The 26,813-nt window shown below is 28.4% G+C and overlaps 2 protein-coding genes across 3 annotated transcripts in view; one reads left to right on the forward strand and one right to left on the reverse strand.

Annotated features, from left to right (window-relative positions):
• LOC129959952 (probable ATP-dependent RNA helicase DHX37) overlaps window positions 1–18,418 on the forward strand; it is a 53,848-nt gene extending 35,430 nt beyond the window's left edge. The window contains exons 16-26 of the mRNA XM_056072876.1: window positions 1,441–1,519; window positions 2,720–2,910; window positions 3,627–3,674; window positions 3,758–3,914; window positions 4,869–4,989; window positions 7,150–7,204; window positions 8,877–8,991; window positions 13,574–13,711; window positions 14,577–14,745; window positions 17,281–17,378; window positions 18,281–18,418. Of these exons, the coding sequence (XP_055928851.1) occupies window positions 1,441–1,519; window positions 2,720–2,910; window positions 3,627–3,674; window positions 3,758–3,914; window positions 4,869–4,989; window positions 7,150–7,204; window positions 8,877–8,991; window positions 13,574–13,711; window positions 14,577–14,745; window positions 17,281–17,378; window positions 18,281–18,363 (1,254 nt within the window). The 3' untranslated portion in view covers window positions 18,364–18,418. The remainder of the gene's footprint in view (window positions 1–1,440; window positions 1,520–2,719; window positions 2,911–3,626; window positions 3,675–3,757; window positions 3,915–4,868; window positions 4,990–7,149; window positions 7,205–8,876; window positions 8,992–13,573; window positions 13,712–14,576; window positions 14,746–17,280; window positions 17,379–18,280) is intronic.
• A 1,299-nt stretch (window positions 18,419–19,717) lies between these two features.
• On the reverse strand, window positions 19,718–26,727 carry LOC129961807 (BTB/POZ domain-containing protein 9-like). 2 transcript variants are annotated; one of them, XM_056075383.1, is made up of 3 exons: window positions 26,662–26,727; window positions 24,188–24,454; window positions 19,718–21,133 (listed from the first exon to the last, which is right to left on the reverse strand). In XM_056075383.1, the coding sequence occupies exons 2-3, from the start codon at window positions 24,439–24,441 to the stop codon at window positions 20,125–20,127; spliced, it is 1,263 nt and encodes a 420-aa protein (XP_055931358.1). In that variant the 5' UTR covers window positions 24,442–24,454; window positions 26,662–26,727; the 3' UTR covers window positions 19,718–20,124. The 2 variants fall into 2 exon arrangements, with proteins under 2 accessions (XP_055931358.1, XP_055931357.1); XM_056075382.1 differs by having other exon boundaries at window positions 26,480–26,723.
• Between the last annotated feature and the right edge of the window lie 86 nt (window positions 26,728–26,813).

The following is a 26,813-nucleotide window of genomic DNA, read 5'->3' on the forward strand; positions in this document are numbered from 1 at the left end:
TATTTTTTATCTGTGGTTAAGTTAGTATAATTAGCAACTCAAATAATGTATTATTTTTTCCACCCCTCTTTATATTTGTGTTTGAAAAGTGTGACAACTATTTTAGCATTTTGTCTCCAATTGTTAAGATAAATGCTTGGGGATTAGGGATCTATATTTTCCTTCTTCTTTTGCTATGCCACTGCATTTTGCTTCCAAGAGCAACTCTAGAGAGGGTTGGAAAATTGGAAGCAATTTTAGCAGAAAGTTCTTTTCTTTATAATTTAAAATCTAAGATTTTAAGATGTTAAAAAAAAAATCATTGCAACCTTTTTTTCCTCGATTTTTTTTCAAACTACCATGGTATAATTTTGATATTGTAAAAATAATGAAAATTAAAAATAATAATGGATTTTGGACGTCCACTTTTCTTCCGTTGCAACCAACATTCGACACATGTATACAATTTTGGTTCATACCTGCAATTTTTATGACCGTATGCGAAATTCTATTTATTTAGCTTACTGTGTTTCTTTTCTTTTTTTTATTTACAATGTTTACATACTCACAAATAGTTAGACCAACAATTTGTCAACTCTGTGATGAATATGTCTCAATCCTGATTATTAAACCATAAATAAATTTCATTTGATTATCTCAATGCTCATGGGAATACAAAGAAACTTTCCATTGATGGATTTCTTCTAGAGTTTGGTTAACAATCTACAATTTAGGTGTTAACATGGCATACTAAAATTTATTTGCTTTTTCTGTGTTTCAATTCCTCTGTCTTTTTTTTTTTATTTGCGGAGACCCAAAACGAGGAGATTCATGAGAATAGTGAGATTGAATTTTTTTTATTCATTCTAATAGTATTTTTTTATTATAGAGTTGAAAAAAAGTAGTTCGTTAATTCACCATTAATGGATCATCCATTAATTGTGCCCAGGACATGTTACCTGGGCACCATTAATGCATTGTCTGTTCTAACTGTAACACTAAACTGGGCAAAATGTTAACAGCAATCTGATGCAAGTTCCAATTAAGTCAAATCACACAAATATACTATATTGCACTGTCTTCCCATTTTTTGTGCAGTTTCTTTAATAAAATACAAATAACATAACAGACATAGATGTGGCCACTTATACTTGATTATTATTATGATGATGATTTTATCCTTAATTATTTGAATGGTTCAGAAAGTGTAAATGGTATCAAAGTACCACTTCCTTTATCCTTCCTACCTCCCTTGGCTGACCTTCATTACATGGCTGCATTCATATGCTATCCATAGGAAACCCTTGACATAGTTATAATTTCCAACACACAGAAAAACTATGAAGTTAGGAAAATGGTCAATATTTATAGCTTTTACTTTTGATATTGATGAACCGAAAGGGTATTAGATTATAATTTATTGCTTTTATAATAAGTATTTTTTTTTCTTCTGTATTTTAGGCAGCTGAAAAACGGTTGGTAATCTTGGGAGCTTTGCAAAATTTAGCAAAAGAAAATCTATATAAAGATCTCGAAAAATGTAAGGCAATTTTATGTTCTATGTTCAAAAACGTTTTGCATACAATTTTTTTCCAATACATTTTGTAGTATTAGAATTTATAAACAAACATTTAATTCTTTTGAATAAATTAATGACATTTTTATTAATCCAAAATGCATTACTTACTTTCTCTAGTTTAAAGGTATTAGATCTAGCATTTTTTTGTATATATTTATGATATTTTTAAATAAATAAAATTATATAGCTGGTTTCATTAAAAATATGATCATATTTCTTCCTAGTCAAGTATAAGCTTCAACCAAAAAAATATATTTGATCTTTTTCTTGACCAGAGGTTTTCAATTTTTAATTATTAATTAATTATTGCATAAATATGAATCAAATTGTATGTACCATTACCATTAAAAAAAACATTATATATATATATATGTTTTCTATGAAAATTAGCAGACGATAAACTTGGAATCATATCCAAATTTTGCATCTAAATGATTAAGAAAAAAGTTCGAATTTTAGATGTTCTTAAAAGTTTTTTGTTAAAACCATGACCAGGGAGTGAGTGATGCATCTAGCACAATAAGGCAAAAAAGAAAAAGAGAATAGTAAGAAAATATTTAGATCTTATATTGCTTCATATGTGAATGTTCCTTAAATTTAGCTGAGCAAGCATTTATTTTATCTACTTGTATTTCATGTGATAGTTAAAATTACAAATATTACACTCTATGAAGCCAGATGCCGGCACAACTCAATTATTGAGAGTTGTAAATCGTTGCAATCTGCTACACATTTTGTTTGATATGCTGAAAAAGCAAAGTTACAGTTGATTAATTTTATGGAAAAAGATATTTTCAATCACTTTTATTTGGTTTTGTTTTAATCTTTAAAGTTTCTCTATGAAAAAAAATTTTTTTTTTTTTTGTGATTTTTTATTTCGCTTCTATTCATTGATTTCTTGATCATTAAAAAACATCTACAAAATTATGGATGAAATTTAACTTGACTTATCTTAATCAATGTGTTTTTAAAAATAGTCTTTTTGAATGTACTCTAATAAGTAAATTGTAGATTAGTGGGTTAAACTGCTTAACTCTATGTTAATTGCAGTAATTTTCACTTACATTTTCAAACTATCTTTAATGCAAAAGATTTTATTTATAATTTTTTCCTTTATATTATGCACTTACATGTAAATTGTCCGTCTTTGTTTGTTTCCAGGGGAATATTCAGCCAAAGTGACTCCCCTTGGCAAAGCTATGTCACGTTTCCCTCTCAGTCCACGATATGCAAAAATGTTGCTACTAGCATATAAAAATAAATGTGTGCAATACATTGCTGCCATCGTGTGTGCCCTGACTGTTCCAGATTTATTTCTAACTTCTTCAACTACAATGGAGACAAATGATGGAGTAGGATTTTTTGCTCAATATTATTTTTGTTGTTTCAAGCATTTTCTATGCTTTTGCTTTATGCTGCAAACCTGAGGGCTATTTCATCATTATTATTTTCATCACATTTTAATCTGTGTTCATTTTATTGCAAACGTATGTGTTTAATAACTATCGTTATATAAAAACATCAAGATATCTGAAAATTTAATATAAAAAAATTGTTTTCCATCATAGTTACAACATTGTGAATGAATCTAAGATGTTAAATATGACCTTAAACTTGAATTTGAAAAAAGAAGACCAACTGATTTTTGCATACTCCTGTTGCTCTAATACTCTAAAAATCATGTATGAAATTATTATCAAATTTTAATATTGAATTTTTTTATATACAAGATAATGAAACCTGTTCTCATAACAGCGATGAAATCTTTTGCTGTTTTTATTTGTTGAAATTTGCTACTAAAAATTACTCATAGAAAATTTGAACTAAAATCACTAAAAAAAAATTTTAAAAAAAATCTGGTTTTGGAAAATGCAGTAAGAAAATTTGCTTTTCCTTTTGGGGTTTAATCTGCTTCTGCTATAATGGACCAATTAAATTTTATTTCTAAGTCTTATGCTATGACTTCATATATGAAGTAATATTTTATTAAATTAAAAATAAATATAAAATAAAAGTTTTGAATTGACAATTCAAAAATGTTATTCATTTTTTTTTTATTGTTTTGTAGGAAGAAGTTGTGAAAGTGACCAAGGAAGGCATTAAAAGAATTGGCACAGTATGTAAACTTTCTGTACCGATAAAAAAATTACTGCAACATTCTGATTTGTTGATTTTTAATATGTTTCTTTTCTTTTGTAGGGAAATTCAGCACAATTAGGGGATGTGATGGTTCTTCTACGAGCTGTAGCGCTATATGAAAATTCTAAGAATGGTGTGAAGTTTTGCATACGTAATGGAATTCGACATAAAGCCATGGTTGAAATACACAAAATGTCTATGCAGCTTCTTAAAGAAAGTAATGACAAATATTTTGTTTGTAAAGTAATGAATTGTGTGTTTATTTTTTAACACTCTATTTGAAATAGAATGCAGAATGTTAGAGCAGAATGCACTTTGTAGCTAATACAAATGTTCTCTTAACTCTTTGCGGCGTATTACCCTTTAAATTTTAAACTCAAACATATGTTTTAGTGCTTTGGGAAGACTTTTTGATAATTCCAAGCCGTTTCCAATGCATAGGATTGGCTTGCCACCAGGAAAACACAGGAAATTTAAAAATCAGCAAAAAAAAAAAAAAAAACGGAAAAATTCAGGGAATTTGAAAAATTTTATAAAAATTAGGAAAATACATGGAAATTTAAATTTCAGTTATTTTTTTCCCCATCTAAAAAGTCCAAGAATAAACAATCGTAGTCTTAGTTACTGAAAATGAAACAATATCACTCGTGATTATCTAATGTGGAAACTCGTCCATTTTCTACTCTGGTTCCCAGGTTGATATTTTATATAGCATTAAGATGAATCTGTTAGTCCATTTTTTTATGATAAGGAAACATCCTCATTTTGGCCAGGTCACAAAGATCTGGAGTTAACATCTCGGCTCTAGGATCAGAAAGTTCCAGATTTGAAACCTGATTCTACTGAAGATTGTGGATCCAAATATTCTCTCACTTGTCTAGTGTTGCTTAGATATGGACAGAGTGCCTTTTCAAGTATCATACTAATAATCTAATCATGAATCAACATTACGAAGTCCATCCCAAAATAGTCTTAGTGTTTTTTCAAAATATGATATTAATATAGCTAACAGCTTGACTTGGCTTTTCCTCATTTGATAAATTGTTTTTGCAATGATCTGGTTTTAAATTATTCTGAATAGTCGTTTAAATGATGGTCTTTGCTTGTTGTGAGATTTTTTTAAATGAGTTATTCATGGTCTATGTATAATAATATTTATCATAATTTTCAGTGAACCGAGCCTTCCCAGATGCAGCAATAGTTGAAGATATGAGACTAAGTCCTCCAGATGATGAAACAGTGGACACCATCAGAAAAATTGTTACTTGCTGTTTTATTGATCAAATAGCAAGGTAGTATGAAATGAAACGTACTTATTATCAAATAAATTAGCTTATTAGATTTTTTTTTTAAAGGAATGTTTATAGGTTTGCATTATCTGTAAATTGCTTGATATATAAAACATGTTTATCAAAGATTCTTTCATTCTATCATGGTTCCAAAAAGTTTGTTTACCCTGCATCTTTTTTTTTTTTTTGTTCTTTAGACGAATATTACCAAAAGATGTGTATGGGCAAAATATTCCTATGAGTAAATTTCTATTGTGTGCAACAAAATCTTTATTTTTAATAAAGGAGAATATGTTTCTTTTGGCACATTATACATCGGATTGTTTGAATTATAGCTACCAAATATTGCAAAAATATATTTTTGGAGGGGAAAAATATATATCTAGAAACAATTTTTTTTTTTAATTTAAATTAAGTGAGATTTTTACATTTTTTCTCAATAATTTCGTAAATACTATTGTACAGAAATGATTTTGAATGTTGAATAAAATGACTTTTTTTAAAAAATTTAAATGTTTGTTTTGCAATTGTGCAATTTTGATGTTTTTTAAAATCTTTTTTGTCATAATTTTTAACAATGCTTCTCATTGTTCCAAAGAAAATCAAACTGTTTAAATTTTTTATTAAATATTTAATCTTGTAATTTTTTAATTAATGAAGGCTAAGTAAAAGAATATTGTTTATTATCTGTTCAAATTGTATAGTGAGTAAGACAAAAATGAAATTATTATACCACAGAAAATAATGAACCACAATTTTGCTCATTAATTGACATTAAATACAATCAATACTCTTTTTGAACTAGCTGGTTGCCAAAAGTGGCAAGTTTGCAATAAAATATTGAATGTCAAAATAACATATAAAAATGTCAATAATAAATAAAGTAATGTAATGGATGATCTCCTGGTGCGTTTTATTTATTTGTTTACATCACTATCATTCATTATTTTCAGTTCCTCTCTTTCTTCTTCTCCCAGTGCCATTTTTCATTCTCTTCACTTTCTCTTATGAATACTTTCAGTGTTTCATCAAATGGGTGTTTGCTACATCATTTTTATTTTTTAAAAATTTGAACAAAGTACATCCATTACTTTTCAGTTTTCTTTATTTGTTTGGCAAGAAAATGGATACAATTTGATTAAAAAATTGTAAAATATCAAACTGTTCCATGTGCTTTAATGTTAGACATGAAATTATTTATCTAAACATTTTTAAATAAATATTTCAGATCAACATTTTTCTGTAGGTAACTAAAACATTTCTTCCTAATATAAAGCAGGTATGGTCTTGATGCTTTTTTTATTGACCTTTATTTCGTTGTACATGATGTTTTTAAAGTTGTTATTCTCAGATCAGTGACAAAAGAAATAAATAAAAAATAAGAGGGATATTCCTTCTTCTTGGTCTTCACTGCCTTCAGTGTGTCACATGTCTTTCCATTCTTAGCAATGAGCCAAATATGAAAATAAATGTTCAAAGAGTCATGAAGTTGTTGTTTTTAGTTCAGCTTTTGTAACATATTATCTAATTCCTTTTTTTTTTTTTTTTTTGCATGCCTCCACTTTTTAGTTATTTGTTTCAGTTTTTACTTCCACATTTCCACGTGTGATATCATTGCCCTGAAGAAAAATAAATGTGCAAATTCAAGACTGTTTGTTTTGTTAACTTTATTATAATAACTTATGTAATAATTTTATTTTAATTTATATTGTTTTGATTTTGATGATATTCACAAGTAGTTCAAAAAGTGTTCATATAAGTTATAATTATTAATCCTGGAAATACGTGAACTGAAAGCTTGAAAGTTATATCTGTTTAAAATGTAGATGATAGAACAATTGCTATAAAATTCATATTTACTGCATGACATTCAAATATACTACATTTCACAACATTTTTATAATATGTAATATTCATATAATGTGTAACATTCATAATTACTATATTTGGGCTGAGGTTAGTGACTAAAAAATTTGAAATCTGATTATGTGCATGAAAAATTCTAACACTTTTATAGCTTATTGATTTCAGGGCTTTTTTTATTCAATTTCTTGTTTTTATTAAAATATTTTCAATTAATTCACATGTATGATGTATTTCATGCATGCCTTTAACATAAATTTTGTGTTAAATTATTTTTTAATTTTTTTCCCCACCTTGTAGAAAAATTCCTCATGATGAAGCAAAAGGTGAAAAGACATTAAAAAATGCATACAGGGTAAGTTATAACATTTTTTTAAAAAAATTCTGTTTTTACTATTCTGTTATAATTGTTTCTCTAAATACAAAAATGGTATTATTGGGGCTCCAGACAAAACTTGTCAAATCTTAGGAATAATTCCCTCATAGAATAGTGTTAACATTTAAGCCTGCCTACATTTGGGGCCGCAAATAGGAATAGTATTGCTAAAACGTATACTTTAAACTTTTTATTCAAATACTAAAATTAAAATTATCATCATATAAGTGTTAGTTGTTTTAGATAGAGAATTGAAATGAGAATATAGAGATTCTTGAATTATGATTATAAATTGAATTTATGATTTATAGTATAAATTACAGTTTTATTCAAAATTTTGGACAAAATGTAGTATTGTCAATTGAAATTCTAAGCTATACTATTATCAGCAGTTTAGCTGACTACTTTCCTAACATTTTATTGCTTTACACATTTTATTAACAATTCCATTTTCAGATTGTTTGACATAGAGCTATCAAAGATTAATCCCTATTAAGAGTTACCAAAGATTATCTATTAGATTTTTATTAGAACTTTAATTAATTTAAAAAATAAGCTAAAGTTTGATTTTTCCTCATGATAATTCTGAAAATATTCTCATACTGAAATTATTTTTACACTATTTTTTTTAAAGCCTAAAATATTATCTTTTCAATGATTCCAAATTTATTGCTGTAAAAATCTTTAGTCAAGATATAATTAACTTTCAAGCTTATTTTCAAGTATATTTCATAATAATATTTTCATTGTTGTGAGTAAAAAATAAATCGTTTTCATAGTTTTGTCAAATATTTGATCATCTGATTGCCTTCTATTGTTGAAAGTTAAAGAAGAATACTGTTTAATATCTTTGTCATTTACAGATGAATAAAATACTGCTAAATATTGAAATGAAGGCAAATAAAGTAGTGCAATGATATCATGGAACTGCTTTCCATTAGAAAAGTTCATACGTGCAATGAATAGAACATATGTAAGACTAAATATGTATGTAAAATAGCATGGCTTTAATGTCATATAATTTGTTGGAATCATGGGCATGTTTATCTAAATGATTTAGCTGAAATTAAATAAAACCAATATTTCTGATGAACCAACTAAATACTTAATACTAGTAAACATATACATTAAATACTAGTTGTCTAGTTTTTAAAGTATTTAATAAAATTAATGAAAGTACTTGAAAATAAAATAAGTGAAACTGCATAAGTTATTATTTTTTTTTTTTATTTTAAAGTGGTGTGCAAATGGATTTTATATGATAATATACCTTGAAGGAGATTAAAAGAAACTTTTAAATGTTGATTAATTTTTAATTAAAAATCTATTATAGCTTTAAAAAAATCCTTTCTTAGTAAATACCTACTATCCAGTAAGTAACTATTGGATAACACCAGTCATCTGTTATTTGATAACCTGGGATCTGCCTGGTAGAAAATTTTTCTTAATCAATCATCTCATATCGTCTGTCACATTTTCAAATAGTGCATCAGTCTCTCTAAGCATTATCATATTAAAACAGCCCTTTACTAATTACCTAGTATACTGAAAACATCCTTTCCAGTGGAGATATGAACTAACAGTGCTACTTATATTTGTGCTGGTCTTTATTTTGCAATGATTAATGGGTATTTTTTTATTCTCCTTTCAGTGTCTGGAATGTGATGAATTAGTGTTTATACATCCTTCCTCAACACAATTTGAAAGGCTTCCTGATTATGTCACCTACAATGAACTATCACACACTTCAAAATTTTATATGAAAGGTATCTTTTACTCACTTTCATCTATTTTACTTGTTTCATGTTTGTAAAGATGGAATTTTGATGTATATTGAAATTTTTCTTTGATTGATTTGAATTTTTCTGATAGATTAAATATTTCAATGCTCATAATGACAATGCACTGATTAAATATTTTAATTATTAACAAATCATGTAAGGGAATTTTAATTTCATCTCTGTGGCATCATCTAATAATAAATTCAAGAAAGGATTATTTTTAAGATTACATAATATTTGTAAATGTCAATTATATATTAAATAGTAAAAATATAGAACTTTTTTTTATTCTACTTTTCGGTTCATTTTTAAAAATACAGTTTCAAAAATTATTTGACTATGTTTTATTTAAGTTTAAAATACGACTTTGCAATTCATTTTTTTATTTTATAATAAATTTTTAATTTGCTTTTTTATTCAACACCAATAATATAGAGAGGTATATTAAAGAATGACTTATTGATTAAAAATCAACCTGCTGTGATGACCAGCTTTTTTTTTTTTTTTTTTTTTTTCTTTTCTTTTTCATCCTAAAATGATAATATTGTACTTCAAGCCACTAATCATTTCTATGAACTTTGTGTCACTGACTTATCTGTTACAAATTATGTGTATGTACAAGCTGGCCTTTAGAGTGCAACAGGTAAAATGGTTTAAATATATTAATACTGAAATGATTATCCCCTCTCTCTCTCTCTCTGTGTGTGTGCGTGTGTGTGTATATATATATATATATATAATATACATCGAGAGAGAGGGTTTAATGACTCTTAACAGCAGTAAAACCATAAAGTTGGTATATATAATTTTAAACGTGATTTAACCAAGAATGTAATGCATTACAGTTTGTTCACTTAGAATTATTTTTTTTTTTAAGTTATAACAAAATAACCAAAAGATTGAAACATGTCCTACTTCATTTGATGAGACAGCTTTTCTTCATTTTTTATGTAGATAATGAGCATGATTGTTTAGATAGCAATAAGGTGTTAACTTGTTATTAGTAGAACAGCAATTGACACTAGATTTTGGAGCTGAGAGGAGTTTTTATATATATTTTTCTTCCTTCCTCTTTTTTTTGGCCATTTCTGGTAATTTTGTTTCTTTGTATTCTTTCATTTTGTAGGTTGTTAAAACATGGAAAGAAAAAGAAAAATTGAACAAAAGGTTGTGTTCATTGTTTTAGGTCTCGCAACAAATTATGTAAAATTTCAGTATTGCATGTACAAGACATGAATTATAATGGAATTAGAAAGAAGATTGATAGAAATCAAATTAAAGGCAGCATTTCTAAATTTTTGAAGGAGTATAAGGAAATTCAGTTATTGCAAAACCAAAGGTGGGAAGAGTTGCACTGCACAAAGTGATGATATTGTGGTGAATAGCATATAAGCCAGTTAACAACTGCGCTACACGAGCATATGCTTTTGTATCCTATCAAAACAATTGCTTGGATAGCAGAGCTGTTAACTGGCTTATATGCTATTCACCACAATATAATAATTAAGACTATGCACTACAATGCATTATGAAGTTGAGTGCAAGAATCATTCAATGCAGATTGTAGGAATCTGATCTAAATTTAATAATTCCATGACAAAAGCCATTTTTAAATTCGAAATAAAGGTTGAAAGAAATAGTTGATTACTTTAATTGAAAAGATTAAACTGAGCAAAATCTCATTTTTTAGCATCGATGGCACAAAATACATAAGGAGGAGAATAAGAGTAGATTTCTATTCTGATTGTATTATACTTATTTTTGAACACCCTATCATGATATGGGGATGTATGAGAGCAAAAGGAGTAAGCAGAATTTGTGATGAATGGCTATATAAGTGCCCCAAAATACATAAATGAAATACTCATTTCCAAACTGTTGCCCACATGTGATCGTTTCCCAGAAAATGAAGGATGCATATTTATTCATGTGACTCAGCTCCATATCATATTACCACTGTATGTGAAAAAACTGGTTTCAAGGAAATCATATGTCACTGTGGGAATGGTCTGGGAATTACCCAGCTCTGAACCCAATGAGAAATCTGTGCAGCAGACTAAAGAACTTGTTTCGCAGTAATAAAACCCAATTAATTGAGGCAATAATCCAATCAGGGTATCACATAATAACAGCTGAGGAATGATAAGAAGTGTTTAACTTCTTGGAATAGCATTGTAAGGCATAATTGATGATTGATATTAATTACCATAAGTGGGAATTTTTTGATATATTATTTCTGTATTCATTTTTTTCTTCTTTCTAATTGCTATTCCAAATTAATATCATTATAAAAATTGTTTTGTTAAATTTTGGGTTAAATTACTTTTAAAATGATATGTAACATTATGATAGTTCTTTTAATAAAATTTATGTTATATGTCATCAAATCTCAATTTTTTTTCCCAAAAGTTTTCTCCAGTTTTGATCACTATTGTGTGTGTGTATATATATATATATATATATATATATATATATATATATATATATAAAATACTAGTTGCTCTAGTGACAACTAGTTTGCCAGAAATATTGGTTATATTCAATTTCAGATTAAAAGATATATCCATTTATATATAACTTCATGTCCAAAATTTCACCAGATTGGCAGATATTAAAATCACATTACTTTAATTGTCTTAAATAAGTTTTGTTTATTGTATAATTGAACCTTTTTAGTGGAATTGGACCAGTTTCATAACATCATGGAATTATCAAAAACAAAAATATCTGACTATCTATCCTCTTTATTTCATGATGTTATAAGTTTATCTTTTTATTCTTCTTATAACATGAATGCATATTCCCGCCCTCCAAGATATATATGTGCCAAGGTTGGTAGCTCTAAGTCAAATGGATGGCCTATAGAGTGCTAACACATACACATTTACTTTCATTTTTTTTTTTTTATTTATTTATGTGTGTATGTGTATTCAAAACGAGAGAAAGATCATTGTCATCTTTTTGAAATCCAATGATTAAATTTTCTGTTAATTAAGAAGTAAGCAAGGTTTTGGTTTATTCCTGCTTTATCCTTCAGAAAGACTATCCTACAAAAACAAATTTTGCACCATTTTATAATTGAAAACAATCACTATTTTAATGGCCCTAAAGTATCTTTTCTGTGATTTGCACTAACACTATTGTATTGTAATAATTGTATTGCACTAACACTATTGTAACGAACACTATTGTATTGTAATAATTGTGTTGCACTAACACTATTGTAATGTAACTTGGACTAATTTCAGAACTTTTTTTTTTTTTGATCAAAATACAGAGTTAATTAAATATCTTATATTCATGGCATTGGCCAGCAATTGAGTGGACACTAGTTGCCAGCTTTATGGCTAACCTTCTGGCAAATTTAAATAATTTATAATTTTTTTATGAAGGTGGTGCCATAAATAGGGTTTAAGGAAAAAGGGAATTTTATAAAACTGGAAAAAATAGGTAATTCATAAAAGTGTTTAAAAATCAGGGGAAATTGCCAATGAAAGCATTTTATACCTAACATGCAATGTTTCCGTATCATTATTTCTCTGCATCCAAGGCTTAATGTCTCCAAAATGATTATACTCGCATCAACCCAGGATAGCTTTCTTTCAAAAGGTATGGTGCCTGTTTGTAATTTCATTATAATAAGAATAGTGATAAGCTAATGAATGTACCAACTGTGTATGTATGAAAATACCAACAACAGCCTTAACAAAACTTTCGGAGAGATCGTTTTGCAGTGTTCAAAGAATAGAGAGGATTAATAATTTTGGTTCGACCTACTCTTGCAATCTTCAAATGAAGTTGTATTATTATTAGAGGTATTGAATTTTAAGAATTGATGTTTTGAAATTAATAATTATTGTTTGTAATTTTTTGCATTTTAAGTATAATAAGTGGACAATTTTTATTTGGTACTGTAGTTAACACCTGTAAGTAACTTAAGTCTTCTATTATTCATTATGAATAGAATTTTAAAAAACTTGTATTCATTTATAAAAGATTAAGTTTTTGATTACAACAGTTAATTTCTTATGATTTGATAAAAAAAAAATATTTGAAGTAATATTTTGACAGTTTCTATTTTTTAAATTTTTGCAAAGATATATATTATTAGGTATCTACAATTATACCATTTTTATATTTTTGGTGCAGTATGTTATTCTAATATTTGTGCAAAAAACTCTGATTCATTACTGGACCACTTTAAAATTTTGAGCAAAAATTTTCATAACGTTTACTGATAATCTAATATAACTTGGACTGCAACAAGTGGCTTTGATGTTTCTTTGTGCACTTTTAAAAACAAAGTATCTTGTTAAAATTTCTAGTATTTTTTGTTTTCAAACATTAATATTCTGTTTTAAAAGAGTTTTCTAGGATGATCATTCAATTAAAAAAATTAAATTTTATGAAAATATATTTTTTACATTTTAAATAACATTAAAGTTTTTTTTTTAATGATGTACAATTTCAATGATTCTGAGCAACCAAATTGTTTTATGCAACAAGAAATTTATATGTGTAGTTATTTAGAAATATCTGAGAATATGAAATATTTCCTTCTTTGCAGGTGTAGTTGAAATCGATGTGGAATGGCTCCCTGCTTTTGCTCCTGATTTGTGTCATCTGAATGCTCCCCGTGAGGACCTCCCTCCAAAATATGATAGTACCAAAGATAAAATATTCTGCTATATGGACGGAACTTTCGGTAAAAATTTATTTTATACGCAAACAGTCTGACTGTAGACTCGACTCTAAAGGCAGAGCGACTGTTGTACATCTGCTTCCTGCCACTTTTCTCATTCTACACTACAATGGTTCTCAGACTTTTGAATTTTGTTCTACATAAATGAGAATCAAAATTTTATGCACCTCTATAAAAGCATTTCCAAATTAAAAAATCAAAACATCCCAAGGAAGTATTTATAAACAAACAACAGAATATTTTAAACTTCTTCCATTCCATTAAATTCATAAATGAATAATAAAACTAACAACTTTTGGTGACCAGCTTGTTAGCCAGATAATTGACTTTTTCAGATGTTAAATATTAATATGGAATACTTGTTTTAAAAAAAAAAATCATCTTGTTATTTGTTAAATTATAACATGTGCAAATTAAAAAGTATATCAACTGCAAAATAAAAGCAGGAGTAAAAATCCTACTTAGGAATTAGTATTCAATGAAAGCATTTTTAAAAAATATCTTAATTTTAGCATCAGCAAAAGTACAAGACTGAATGAGTTCAAATTTCAAAAATTATTAAATCATATTTTTTAGTTTTAAAAATTAGTGAAGTATTAAATTTAGTGTAGTTGTAAAAATGCTCACTGCAGCAGTGTGATATATAATAGTGATTTGTGTTATATTTGCTTGTTGCAATATGTAATAAGAGCAATAGTATCTATGTAATAAGAGCGATTTCTGTGCCACATACATTAGCATTTTATATATAGAGATATAAATCTATTATGCATAATGTTCACTCTAATTGTGGCCAACAATTTTTTCACTGACTAATAAAGATGAATTAAAAATTTTTTGATTAATTTATTTTATATTATGTGTATAGGTCCCTTGGATTGGGAGTTGCCTCTGGTGCATATGGAAATGCCCAAAGGAATTCACAGATTTACTTGGTTTGCATATTTCTTCCTGGATGGGCAGATTTGTCCTGCCATCCAAAGTTATAGAAAGGATCTTTTTGCTCTCCCTTCCATCATACTGAAATCTTGGGCAAGGTAAGATTTTCTGCAAAATCTTCTGGTAGAATTTTTACTTTCTCATATATGAATTATAAAGAAGATATTGTAATTGTCAAAAATTCGAACAAGAGATATTAATGAACTTCCGTATTTTAGAGTTCCCTGTTCGAATAACACATTTTTGGCATTATGTTTATTTGTCTGTGACAAAGGTAATTCAAAAGTTTTTTGAGCTTGACGGGTGAAGTTTGGTATACGGTCTTTACACCAAATTGGCAGATTACTATCACATTTTGAGTGAAATCTATTCGGAGGAGATTTGACCAGCTGTTCGAATATTAAGTTAATACAATATTTACAAAACATAGAGAGCTACATGGATAAAATTCACTAGATAGATTTAACATTCATTTTGTAGACACCTATCGAATTTTGAGCCAAAACCAACAATGATTCAGTCTGTGCTTTCAGAAACTTGTAAACTGATAATACAAAAATACAATGACTTAAATAGATCAGATTAGGTATGGGATTTTGTGATTACAAGTGCAGTTTTGTGTCAAATCTTTGTTTCAACTGAATGGGAAAAAATGTCTAATAAACAAATTCACCTATATTACAGAGCATGCGAGAAAGTTTTGGGGAGACCACTAATGGTGGTAGTAATTAATATCTTGTGTTATAATAACTTCTTTATATCCGTGCATTTTGTGTAATTGCTACAATTTTCTAATCAGTTTTAGGATTTTTTTTAAAAAATGATTATGAAGTGGCAATTTCTTCTAATCATGCCTACTCATTGCTTTGAAGTTATAAAGGAAAGTCTAACCACTCATTTGACATGCTCTTTCTACGGTGATACGCACAATTTCGCCTTTGCATAGGCTTCTCATTCTTAGTATTATACAAATTTCCTTTTGTGAATCCTTCCAAAATGAAAATGAAATATTTGGATATAAAAGCAGCCTCTCCAATAAATTTACGAATTGAAGTCGTAGAAATTTTATTTTACAAAATCAATGGTTTTGCTTCCACTGGGCTTCATTATTTCATATTATATTGCCTACTTTGTATACCGATGTGAACGTCTCTCAATCAATTTGCATTTCTAAATCTAGGGGCTAGATCTGGTAAATAGAAAGGGTAATCTAGCATTTTTTTTTATTTTTTTTTGCACACAAATATTCCAACCTGATATCTTTGTGGTTGAACTTGGAATGCATTTATTTAAGTATGTTGATTGGAAAATATTTAAGACAGTTAGGTTTTTTTTTTTTTTTTCTTTTCTTTCTTTTTTGTTTCTATTTTAATATTTTCCTGCATGCTTATTGTTTAAATTCAGCATTGTTTTTGTCAGTGTCTTTGTTGTATTTAAATCATTCATGCTCAATTATTATTTTGCTTTTAAATTTAGAAGATTTAAGAATTTTAGATGCTTATTTTTAGTAAAATTAATATATTTTCTATATTTATTCCAGTACCTTATTTATGTAATATTTTATTTATTTTTAGTATTTAGTTTTTACTTTTTATATATGATTAATATTTTATAAAAAAATATTATATGATGCTAATCAATTAAATTTTAATAAATACTATGTGAAATTTTAAATATTCTCAACTAATAATAAGGATGAATATGTATATGAATACTATATGAATTAAGTGCTCTACAGACTAGACTGTGTGGTCTAGAGCTACCAAAGCATATATATGTACTATAAAGGATGAAAATATGCACTTTGAAGGGATTTTATTTTTGAAATTTTAATTAATTTAAAATTAACAAAATTTTTTTACTATAACTTCTGAAAAGACTGCACACAAAATTGGTTTTTATGTCATCAGAAAAGTTTTTAAAAATTATTAATTTTATGACACCAATTTCTTTCTTCATAATATTTCTCTTTTAATGATTAAAAAAATAATTTAAAGCATATCTTACTGCAATACATTTCATTATTGAAGTAAAACTGAAATAATTATCATTGTTAATAATGAAAACAGCCTTTATTTCATCGTTGACAATCAAAATATGAAAACTGATTTTATTTCTTCATGCTGAGTGGATTTCAGTATAATGTATGCTTTTAATGGAATTTTTGAAATTTTGTTTCACTTTCAATTAAACTTAACTTTAGAATCAAGGAATTGATGGGAAATTTTAAAATTCTATCCATTTTTAAACTCTGCTGTTCTCTCCTATGATGTGTTGAACATATATGCATATAGACAACAAATTAGGGAAATACAGAGCACAATGAATATAAAGGTTATGACTTTTAAAATACTATTAGTGCATGTAAAAATTTGAAGTTCAAAAATATTTTTCTGAGAAAATCATGAAGACTAAATTACACAAATATTTAATTGATATTTTTAATTATCTTTAATCATGGCTAACCAATTGGTCACAAAGATGGCTAATAACCATGATTACAAAAAAGTATCATCCAAACATAATTCTGAAGCTTGTGTCAGAAATAAAGTATAAGTTGTATAAAGATGCTTGATTTTGGTGAAGATTGTTTTATTTATTCACTGTAAAGAAGATGATTCTTTTGTTTTCAGACTGCAGCCGAGAACTCGCTACTTTTTGCAGGCTATCATTGAACGAGATGTGGACTCAAAGGAATCTTTAAAGAAGGCATGGCAGAAGGATACAAAATGTAAGAAAAATATTTACAGTATTCTTTACATCATAGTTTTCTTTTTCAAAGGATCTTTTCTAATCATAACTCAATAGTGAGTTCCTTAGTCATTGAATTATTACTTTCAGTTGGAAAAATGTTTTAAATGATGAGAATAATTATGTTTTATGTAATAAAATGAATTGCTGAAAAAGTTAAGAAATCTAAATTTTCATAGTCTTTTAATTCTGTTTAGAAAAATATTCTCGACACACTTCATATTTTAGATTTTTAAAAAAAATTAAGTTGCAATCTTCTGTCTCTAAAATTGGCTGAGATATTATGCATTCTTTCTTTAGTTGGTAACTGCCTCGAGGTTGATTAGAGGACCTTCCTCGAGGTGGACATAAAAATGGCGTGAAATCATATAAAATAGTGATGTTTAGTGCTTCATAATTCGGTCAGTTTTGGTTGCAGAAGAGTGAAACTTTTAAAAATATTGGTTCGTTAAGAATATATCTTTAAATACGAGAACTGTCTTTTTTCAGTCTCCAATCATGCTTCTAAACGAAATATGATCAAACGTTGCTGTATGGGAATGATGTAAAGAATTTAAAGGGCGAACCGAGGCACCGATTATGTAAAAAAATAAGCGAGACCCAGCTGTATCTTTGGTAATGACATTATATTTTATGTAGCCCATTCATAATTGAGGGAGGGAGAAAAAAGCCCTCTTAGGATTTATAGAACACCAGGGTGCTATATAAAAATTAATTTTTTTCAGTACGACATTTATTGAGAAAAACAACAGGAAATATAATTCTTGACATCATTTAAAGCATTTTTCCAATGGAAAGTTCTTGCTTATTTTTAATGGTATACATGAACAATTAGAATAATAGAGTATTATAATGCTATAATTCTCGTCTCTCTGCTTTCAGTTTTGTTGAGAGAATTCTGGGAGTGGCTGCCTTCTAGTAAATACTTTGAAGTTGAATTGAACTGGCCTCCTGAAATGTTATAAAGGACAATGTTATAAGGAGCATTTTGAAAATCGAATTTGTGTATATAGAATGTTTTATTAAATATATTTTAAATTACATTATTCTCTTTCATTGTCTTTATTTTAATTTACAGCATGTAACAAAATGACGAGCACTATCATTTTCTTTCTTGTTGACTCGCATTTATTTCACTTGATGCTTTCAATCACATTTATAAATATGGAAATTGACGATTGATTTACATTGTTAGATGCCAACATATCATTTTATCTGGAAGCCACAGGGCAACATTTGACAGGTTGCTAAATAATCAACATCAGTAAAGTCTTGCAGCTTAAATGTTAGAAAAGTAATTCCCAAAGCATTTTTTTTTTCAATAAAAATGTTAAATCCTCTTTTGGAGAGGGGAGAACATTCTAATCTAAAATTCAAAATTAATTTCATCCTACGCACATTGAATTTTTTTCAGAAAAACTTTCTCACAAAAAGTTCATTGTGCAAAAAAAACAAAAAAAAAAAAAAAAAACGGTACATTTTTTATGGTTGATTTGATAAAAGTTTGAAGCTTGTATTAGATTTTTGCACATTGGGAAAAGATATATATATTAAAAATCTTTAAATTTAACATTTATCCTTGATGACTTCGAAACATTTTTACACAGCTTTTAAAATGAAATAAAAATGCCCTCTCAATGGCACTAATTTTTCTGTACAATTTTTTTCTCTAATTAAATTAACAAATTTAAAAATACTTTGCAACTAGGGTTGGTAGGATGAAAAGTCTCATGATTTGGTGTATGGGGTGTTCTCTCCATTTTACAGAACATAGGATAATAAAGCATACAATTTGAACATCCTTTCTTCCAATTTGAAACAAAATTTGCTGAAGAACTAAAATTTTAGTGACAAGATCATGTAAAAAATGTTATTTAACTTAGAAATTTTAGTTTTCACATACCCACAAAGTGATAATTTTAACAGATTATCCAACCCTTTGATAGTGTTCATTCATGAAATATTGATAAGAGCGTAAGCTAAATTTAATTTAATCACTTTTGAGGATACCCACAAGCAGAGACAGATTTTCTGTAGGAGGATTTAATTCAAAATATGGTTTGTGGGTTTTTAAATACAAATCGTCATTTTTTAAAAATCACTTTCTATAAAATGAAGAAAAGAAAAATGGTAAAAATATTTATTTTTCATGTTCATAAAAATATAACGAAAACAAAATATTGAAAGTAAATAAGACTAACTTATTTTCTTTCAGCTTAGTTGAATAACATTCTACTATAAAAAAAATCTGAGAAATAAAATAAAACTTTTCTTTGATTTTTGTACTTCTGGCAAACCATAGGATTATTCTTTTTCTTAAAAAAAAAGAAGGGAAAAAAAAAAAGGGAGTGGGGGAGACAGAGGACTTTATAGAAAAATCAATCCCATTACTCTCCACACAAATTCTGTGTACAGTGAACAAATTAATATATTCATTTTCGATCAATAATGTTTTTGTGAGTAATTTCTTTTTGAGACTACTCGATATTTTCTTTTGTTACTCTTCATTTAAAAGCTGCTAGTGAATGATCTTTGGATCCAGGCAACATGGCTATCTCTGAAGTATTTGGGCCCCATACCTTTTCCTTTCGTTCATCAGTAATCCTTACATCCAGACCACAGAATGCAAGTTCATGGTATGGCGAATAGCAGCAGATCTTTGATTTGTTTTGTACTTTCTGTTAAACCACAGGATCATTCTTTCTTAGAAACGGGGGGGGGGGACATTATAGAAAGATCAGTCCCATGACTCCCCAAACAGATTCTGTGTGCAGCGACAAATTAATATGCCCTTTTTCGACCAATAAAGCCTTTGTGTGCAGTTTTGTCTTAGGACAATAGGTATTTTGTTGCCTGTCAGTCAAGAGCAGCTTGTACACTGTCTTTGGATCCAGGCGGCACGGTTGCCGTAGAAGAATCTGTGCCTCGTACCTCTTCCTCTCATTCATCTGCAATCCTTCCTTCCAAGCAACAGAGTACAAGTTCATGGTGTGGCAGATGGTCGTGGATCCACCATACACTTTGACCAACGAGAGGATCAAGTGTGGCGGGCATTCTGGCGTCACCACCATAAATTTCAAGCCAATCATATACTGGGAGGCATCCAGGGAGAAGCTGATGCAGTTGAGAGCATCGCCGACGCATTCCATGAACTCCTGGTCTGTGTGGAAATTGAAATAGCAAGAAAACTGCAGCAGAGAATCGGGCACGTGATGGGCGATACGATTCCGATTATTTGGTTTGACGCACGACAGCACGGCTGGCGGCAGGGCGCTTTTGTCGGTGTCGGACATGTCGTCGAAACACACGTATTTCAGGAATGGCGTCAGCTCTTGCAAGATGTTCGCCTCATTCATCTGGAGGCCTACCCGACAGCACTGCATGGGAGACCATTTCAGCAAGGCTTCGAACACCATTAGCTCGCTGTCAATGTTCAGGTCCGAATTCGTGATGATGTCCATCACCGAATCTTTCTCAAGTATCTCGAACGCTTTGCTCCGTAACACGATGAAGCCAGCATCCAGGATAAGTTTGAGGCATTTCTCCTTTAGAGAGATTAGAGAATAGAGACACGCTTCGTTATAAAAGTAGCAGACGTTCGATATACTGATCATATTTTCGAGGAATCTGCTACAGAATTGCACAAGAGGTTCTACTTGATATTTGTGGGCGGCACGGAGAAGTTCCAAACCGTCTCGCCAATTCTGAAGACTCACCCTACCTCGATACATATACCTGCAAAAAAGAAACAAATTATTTATTAAATTCAAATTGAATGTAAACAATAATTCGTCATTCTACATGGAAACGCGGAAATTAATTTTGTAGTATTTCCTCATTATGTTTTCCTGCACAAATATATTTTGCTTAGCTCTGCCTAACAACGCCCAAGTTGACTTTTCGTGATCATGTGCAAATTTATTTTGCTTGAAGTAAAACCAAATGAACCTGAAATAGTTGATTCCATGCAAAGACCCATTTTCAAGTGCTCTATTACTTGGAAAGAATGGAAGGTAAAAAAAACAGGCAACCTATGATGAAATACCAAGAAGTTATTAACTTTCATATGAAATAACAATTGATGAAGATTGAACAATGGTTGGAGCAGTGGGGACTGTTCACTGATTCTCCTTTATGCTTATACAACATAGTTTTACAGATGTGGCCAAAAAGAAGACAAATTTGAAATTAAATTCAATTAGTTTTTCCATGAGAGGGCATAGTTTGTACATATAGACCGGATAGAACACTGTTCCAATAAGAGATAAAGTGTGAAATTTTTCCTTTAGTGCATTTACTAACAGATTCTCATAAGGATTTCTTTGACACATATCGATTCAGGAATTTTGGGTATTTTTGGAAGATATGCGATGGAGTTAAAAATTTTTATTACTTTGCTTGTAGTGTGAGAACTAAACCGTCAGCAAATTTTTAGAACACTGTGCCTAGGAAGGTATAGTGTGGAACTTCATACTTTCAGCATCTACTCACTTCAGTGGATTGTGGGAGGCCAAAATTGGAACTATGAAACGGATCTTGTTAAAGGTGACTAAATCAACAGTGTTGACTCTCAAAGAACTTACTATGAAGGTGACACAGATTGAAGTAATTTTGAATTCAAGACCATTGTGTCCTCTTTCTGCTGATGCAGCTGATCTTCAACCTTTAACTCCTGGCCATTTTTTGGCGGGAGCACTACTCTTGTCAATACCAGAACCCAGTGATTCCTTGACTAACATTTCTTTATCTTCTAAATGGTCTCTCATCCAATTTCTTAGATCCAAATTTTGTTGTTTCTAAATTCAGCTGTATTCTAAATTTAGCTAAATTCAAGCTGTAATCCTTTTAATTGCTTATTTAACTTTAGAATATTGTAATTAGGAGCAGATAAATTAGTAGCAGTTATTTATTCAGTTTCTAATACTTTAATTTCAATATTTAAAATTGGTTTCTTGCAATTTTCTAATTTAACCTTAACAACATTAAATGTTTGTTCAGTTGTTTCATTAGCACCAAAACCATATACCGATAGAGTTTCCCTTCTAAGAACTGGAAGTTTAAGTTGCTGAGATCAGCTGCATTGGCAGAAAGAGGATACAGTGGTCTTGAATTCAATCTGTGTCACCAGCGTGAGTTCTTCAAAAGTCAACACTGTCGATTTAGTCACCTTCAACAAAATCCGTTTCATAGCTCCAATGTTAGCCTCCCACAATCCACAGAAATGAGGAGATGCTGGATGTATGAAGTTCCACACTATACCTTCCTTGGCACAAAATTGTTAGAAATAATTAAATAACAAAAGTGAGATTTCAATCAGGAAGAAAGAAAATTTTAGAATAAAATAATATGGGCTAATTTGTGATAAAAATTAAGAGATTAATTAAGATTGAGTTATTATCACACACATTCAAAACATACTTGGAATTTTTAAACAAAAGTTTTTATTCTTTGTAATATTATGGAAATAATCCAAATATTTCCTGTTTTAAGATTTCCTTGTAAACCTTTTCATAAGCACAATGCAGCATATCGCCTCAAAAGGTTGAATGTAGGAACAAGAGGCATGAGAAAATGTTTTGAAGTACAGTTTCAGAAAGGAATTTGTTGGTGCAGCATTTTAGTTCACTACTTGTTAAAGTCATTGTGGGCTGTGCAATTTTAAAGTTAAAGTGATTAAAAAAATTATTACTTTTAGAATGCAAATAAAACCGATATATATTATATTATCTTAGAAATTTTAAATATATGCTAACTGATATTATACTTAAATCTATAGTGTACAGATCCCCAAGGTTCTGTGCAGAAGCAATTAGTATATTCAAACTTCTCAATAGAACAAGTTACTGAATACTCTTTAAAATTTGAAATACATGCACTATTTTCATTTATGAAATAGGAATCTTTCTGGGGAAAAAATCTTCTTCTTTCTTAAGAAAGGCATCAAAAATTTCTCTATAGATAAAAAAATTGGAGACCTAGCAGCAACAGAAGCAAAAAAACTTACTTTTGAAAGATCACATATAACAACCTAAGACTAAAAACTGGTTTTGATCATTTTTTTTCAAAACTTTATCATGAGCTTTATTTACAAGGGTTAAAAATGCTAATTCAATAACAAATTGTTTAAACATAAATTTTAGAAACATATTAGTATCAGATGGATTAAATAATTTTCAAAGTAGGAGAAAGATGAACTGATTTTGGATTTTTTTTTAAATTTTTGTTTTGTTTTAATAATGGTTTGGAAAATGCTTACAAATTTTATGCCAATACAATGACTTTTAAAACTTTGTCATTCTGGTCGCATTATATATTATTTTAGTTCAGTTCATTTCATTTTCTTATTAAAATACAGGATAAAATTTAAACACATCAGCAGGATCAAACATCTCCATGAAGGGACCTGGGTGCAAAAAATCTTTGGTGCAGCAAAAATATCTTTTCAAAGGTAAACATAAAAGGATTAAAAATAAACTTCAATGTATAATTTTTTGTTTAAAGAACAAGCATTTAATTCCTGAATGTTTCAACATGGCAGTGTAATTCCTTTGTGGTTACTATAAAATATGTAACAATTTTAGATACACTTTACAAATGTGTTAATGTTCCAGAGTAGGGCAAGTACTTTAAAGTATTAAATATTCATTTATTAATGAAAGAATTAAATGTTTTAATATTTCTTAATCCTTTCAAATATCTATCAACTTGGGATCAAAATGATCCCTTTTACATTTATTAAAAATCCAAAAACGAGTTTGTGTGCTGAAGGGTTACATGACTACTACTTACCCAAGTAGAAGTTCAATTATCTTAGGTTTTATATCTGCAATGATAATAGAGCCTGTGGATTTCTCAGAAAAGTTACTTTCTAACATACGCCGAAAAACAGAGCTCTGTGAAGAAAGCACTAAACGATGAGCAGGATAACGCCACTGGCTTTGAGAGCTGCTTTGCACTAATATGGTTACGTCACTGAGTTCTTCACTCAAGAAAAGATGCTCTCCCGCACCAGCATAAGAGGTACTTTGAAATAATTGGCTCATCTTCAAAATATTTCTAGAGAAAATAAAAATACTAGGATTAGATGTCAGCTTTCCCAAAAACACTGCTTTTAACATCTACTATCTTTACTTACTGTTCTAAAGTTTTATACACATTCTTGATAAAAATGTACGTTTTTATTATTTCTATAATCCAACTATCAACAGATTTAATAGAATAAGATTACCCAAGAAAGATGACAAATGGTACTGGATATCACTACTATTTTATACCATCCTAATAGTACCTCAAGGAAAATGTGATAATCAGCATGGGACATGTGTTTGAAACAACCGCCGACTGGTTTGAAGTAATGGAATTTAAAGCTCTCGATAATTGGATTTTTTTTAATTAGTTTTCATAGAATAGTGTGAAATCTCTTTTTTCAAATTGTATCTTCTTTCTTAACTTTTTTTCAAAATGGAAGAGCTCAATAATCTTTTTTGTTTCAAAGGTGGAAAATTTTCAAATATTTTAGTAATAATTGCAACTTCTTTTGGAAATTTTTATTTAATTTTAGCTAGAGCTGATGAAGAAGAAAATGAATAAATGGGTGCAGATTTTCATTCTTTTGACAATTCTAACTTCCTCTTTCTCTACTTTGCCTCTCTTGATTTTTTTTTCTTCTTTTTCTTAGCAGAATGGATAATTCTTTAACTGTCTTACTTTTAATCTTTTCTTTTTCTGATCTTTCCTTCCATCTTAAATATTCTTTTGCCTTTAGTTGCAAAAGCAACTCAGGATTAAGTTTTAGTCTTTTTATAGTCACAAGACATTTCTGTTGAAATTTGTTCCATATCAAAATTGTATTCACTTGAAATATTTATATTAATCCAATTACTGAAAACTAGGTAAATAAATTAAATCTTATAACACTTCGATTAAATAAAACAATCGAGAATTAGACAAAAAAATTTCATGAAAATAATCTCTAAGTCAAAGTTTAACTTCAATTACCAGTGTTTTTTAATATAATATTATATAGGGCTGGAACAGTATAGAGGGCTACAGGAAATATTAAACATGAGTATGTAAAACATTTAAAAGGAAATAACTACGTCCTACTAATTGAAAATGCCCCCACTAAAACATTTTTTTTTTTTTAATTTATATTTAATAGTATAGAATTTTTCTCAACCAGTAAATTATTTTCCAATTCTCATTTCAAAATATTTCAATATTTTATTTTCTCATCATTAAAAATAAATAAAATTAAAAACAATTTTAAAAGAACATATTTTTTATAATTAATTAATTTTAAATTGTGTAACTTTAATTTTATGATTTATAAACATTTTTGATAATATAAGTAAACCAAACAGCTTTTGGTTTAGTTTAAAATGCAATGATAAATGTAATAAAAATAGATAAACACTTTTTTTAATACCGTCCAAAACCAATCTTTGAGCATTTGAGAAAGGTTTTGTCAATTATTCAAACATCTTCTCTATTTTGTATCTATCTTCCACAGATGCTCAATTTAATGTTAATTTGCGGTAGAAGTCATATCTTTTTATTACATATCAAAAAGTAGCAAATATAAATGTATACGACATTGATAACATAAACAGTAATTAAGAAGTTATTATTTTGATTATAATAGACAGCTTGCAAGTTTTAGGCTCCAAGTTGATAATAATTATCAGAATAAACAATGCAACAATAATTTTATGCTTTATAACAAATTTGAAAAAATTAACTATGTGTCTATATTCTATTTCAGTATGAAAAAATGCTAGTCTATGGTTTTAGATACATATTGACAAACTTTAAAGAAAAATATGATTATTTGTATATTATCAAAATTAAAATAAAGCAATTTCATCAAAATTATTATCCATAAATAATTAGGCAAAATAATGCATACATAAAAATACTCTAGGTAAAATATTTCTACATAAAATATAGATCATACAAGAATATTAAGAAAATTCACAAAAAAATTGGAATTGACAATTTATTAATTACAGAAAAATAAATGGTATATAATTTATAAAATACAGAACAATAATTATCAAATAGACAAAAATATTTTATTACCTTTAAAGTTAGGCATCTTTAGAAAAGGAAAAAATCTTGTGATAAGTAATTATTATGGAAATGTAATGGCAAGAAAGGAAAAAAAAAAAAAAAAAACATTGCGAAATAATAAATTATAGCTGAATATTCTTTAATAATAACATGACGATAATTTTTCGTTTAAAGAAACTGAACATAATTACTTTCTTTTTTCACAAATGCTATCACTCTTGACATTTATTTATTCATTTTCACTTACGTTATTTACAAACAGGCAGTGAAACAGACAGTTACACAGCATGCAGAATATTTCACCATCTGACTATATCGTTTTAACCCCAAACATCCTAACTTT

Source organism: Argiope bruennichi, chromosome 2, assembly GCF_947563725.1.
Source record: "Argiope bruennichi chromosome 2, qqArgBrue1.1, whole genome shotgun sequence".
NCBI classification, from domain to species: domain Eukaryota; kingdom Metazoa; phylum Arthropoda; class Arachnida; order Araneae; family Araneidae; genus Argiope; species Argiope bruennichi.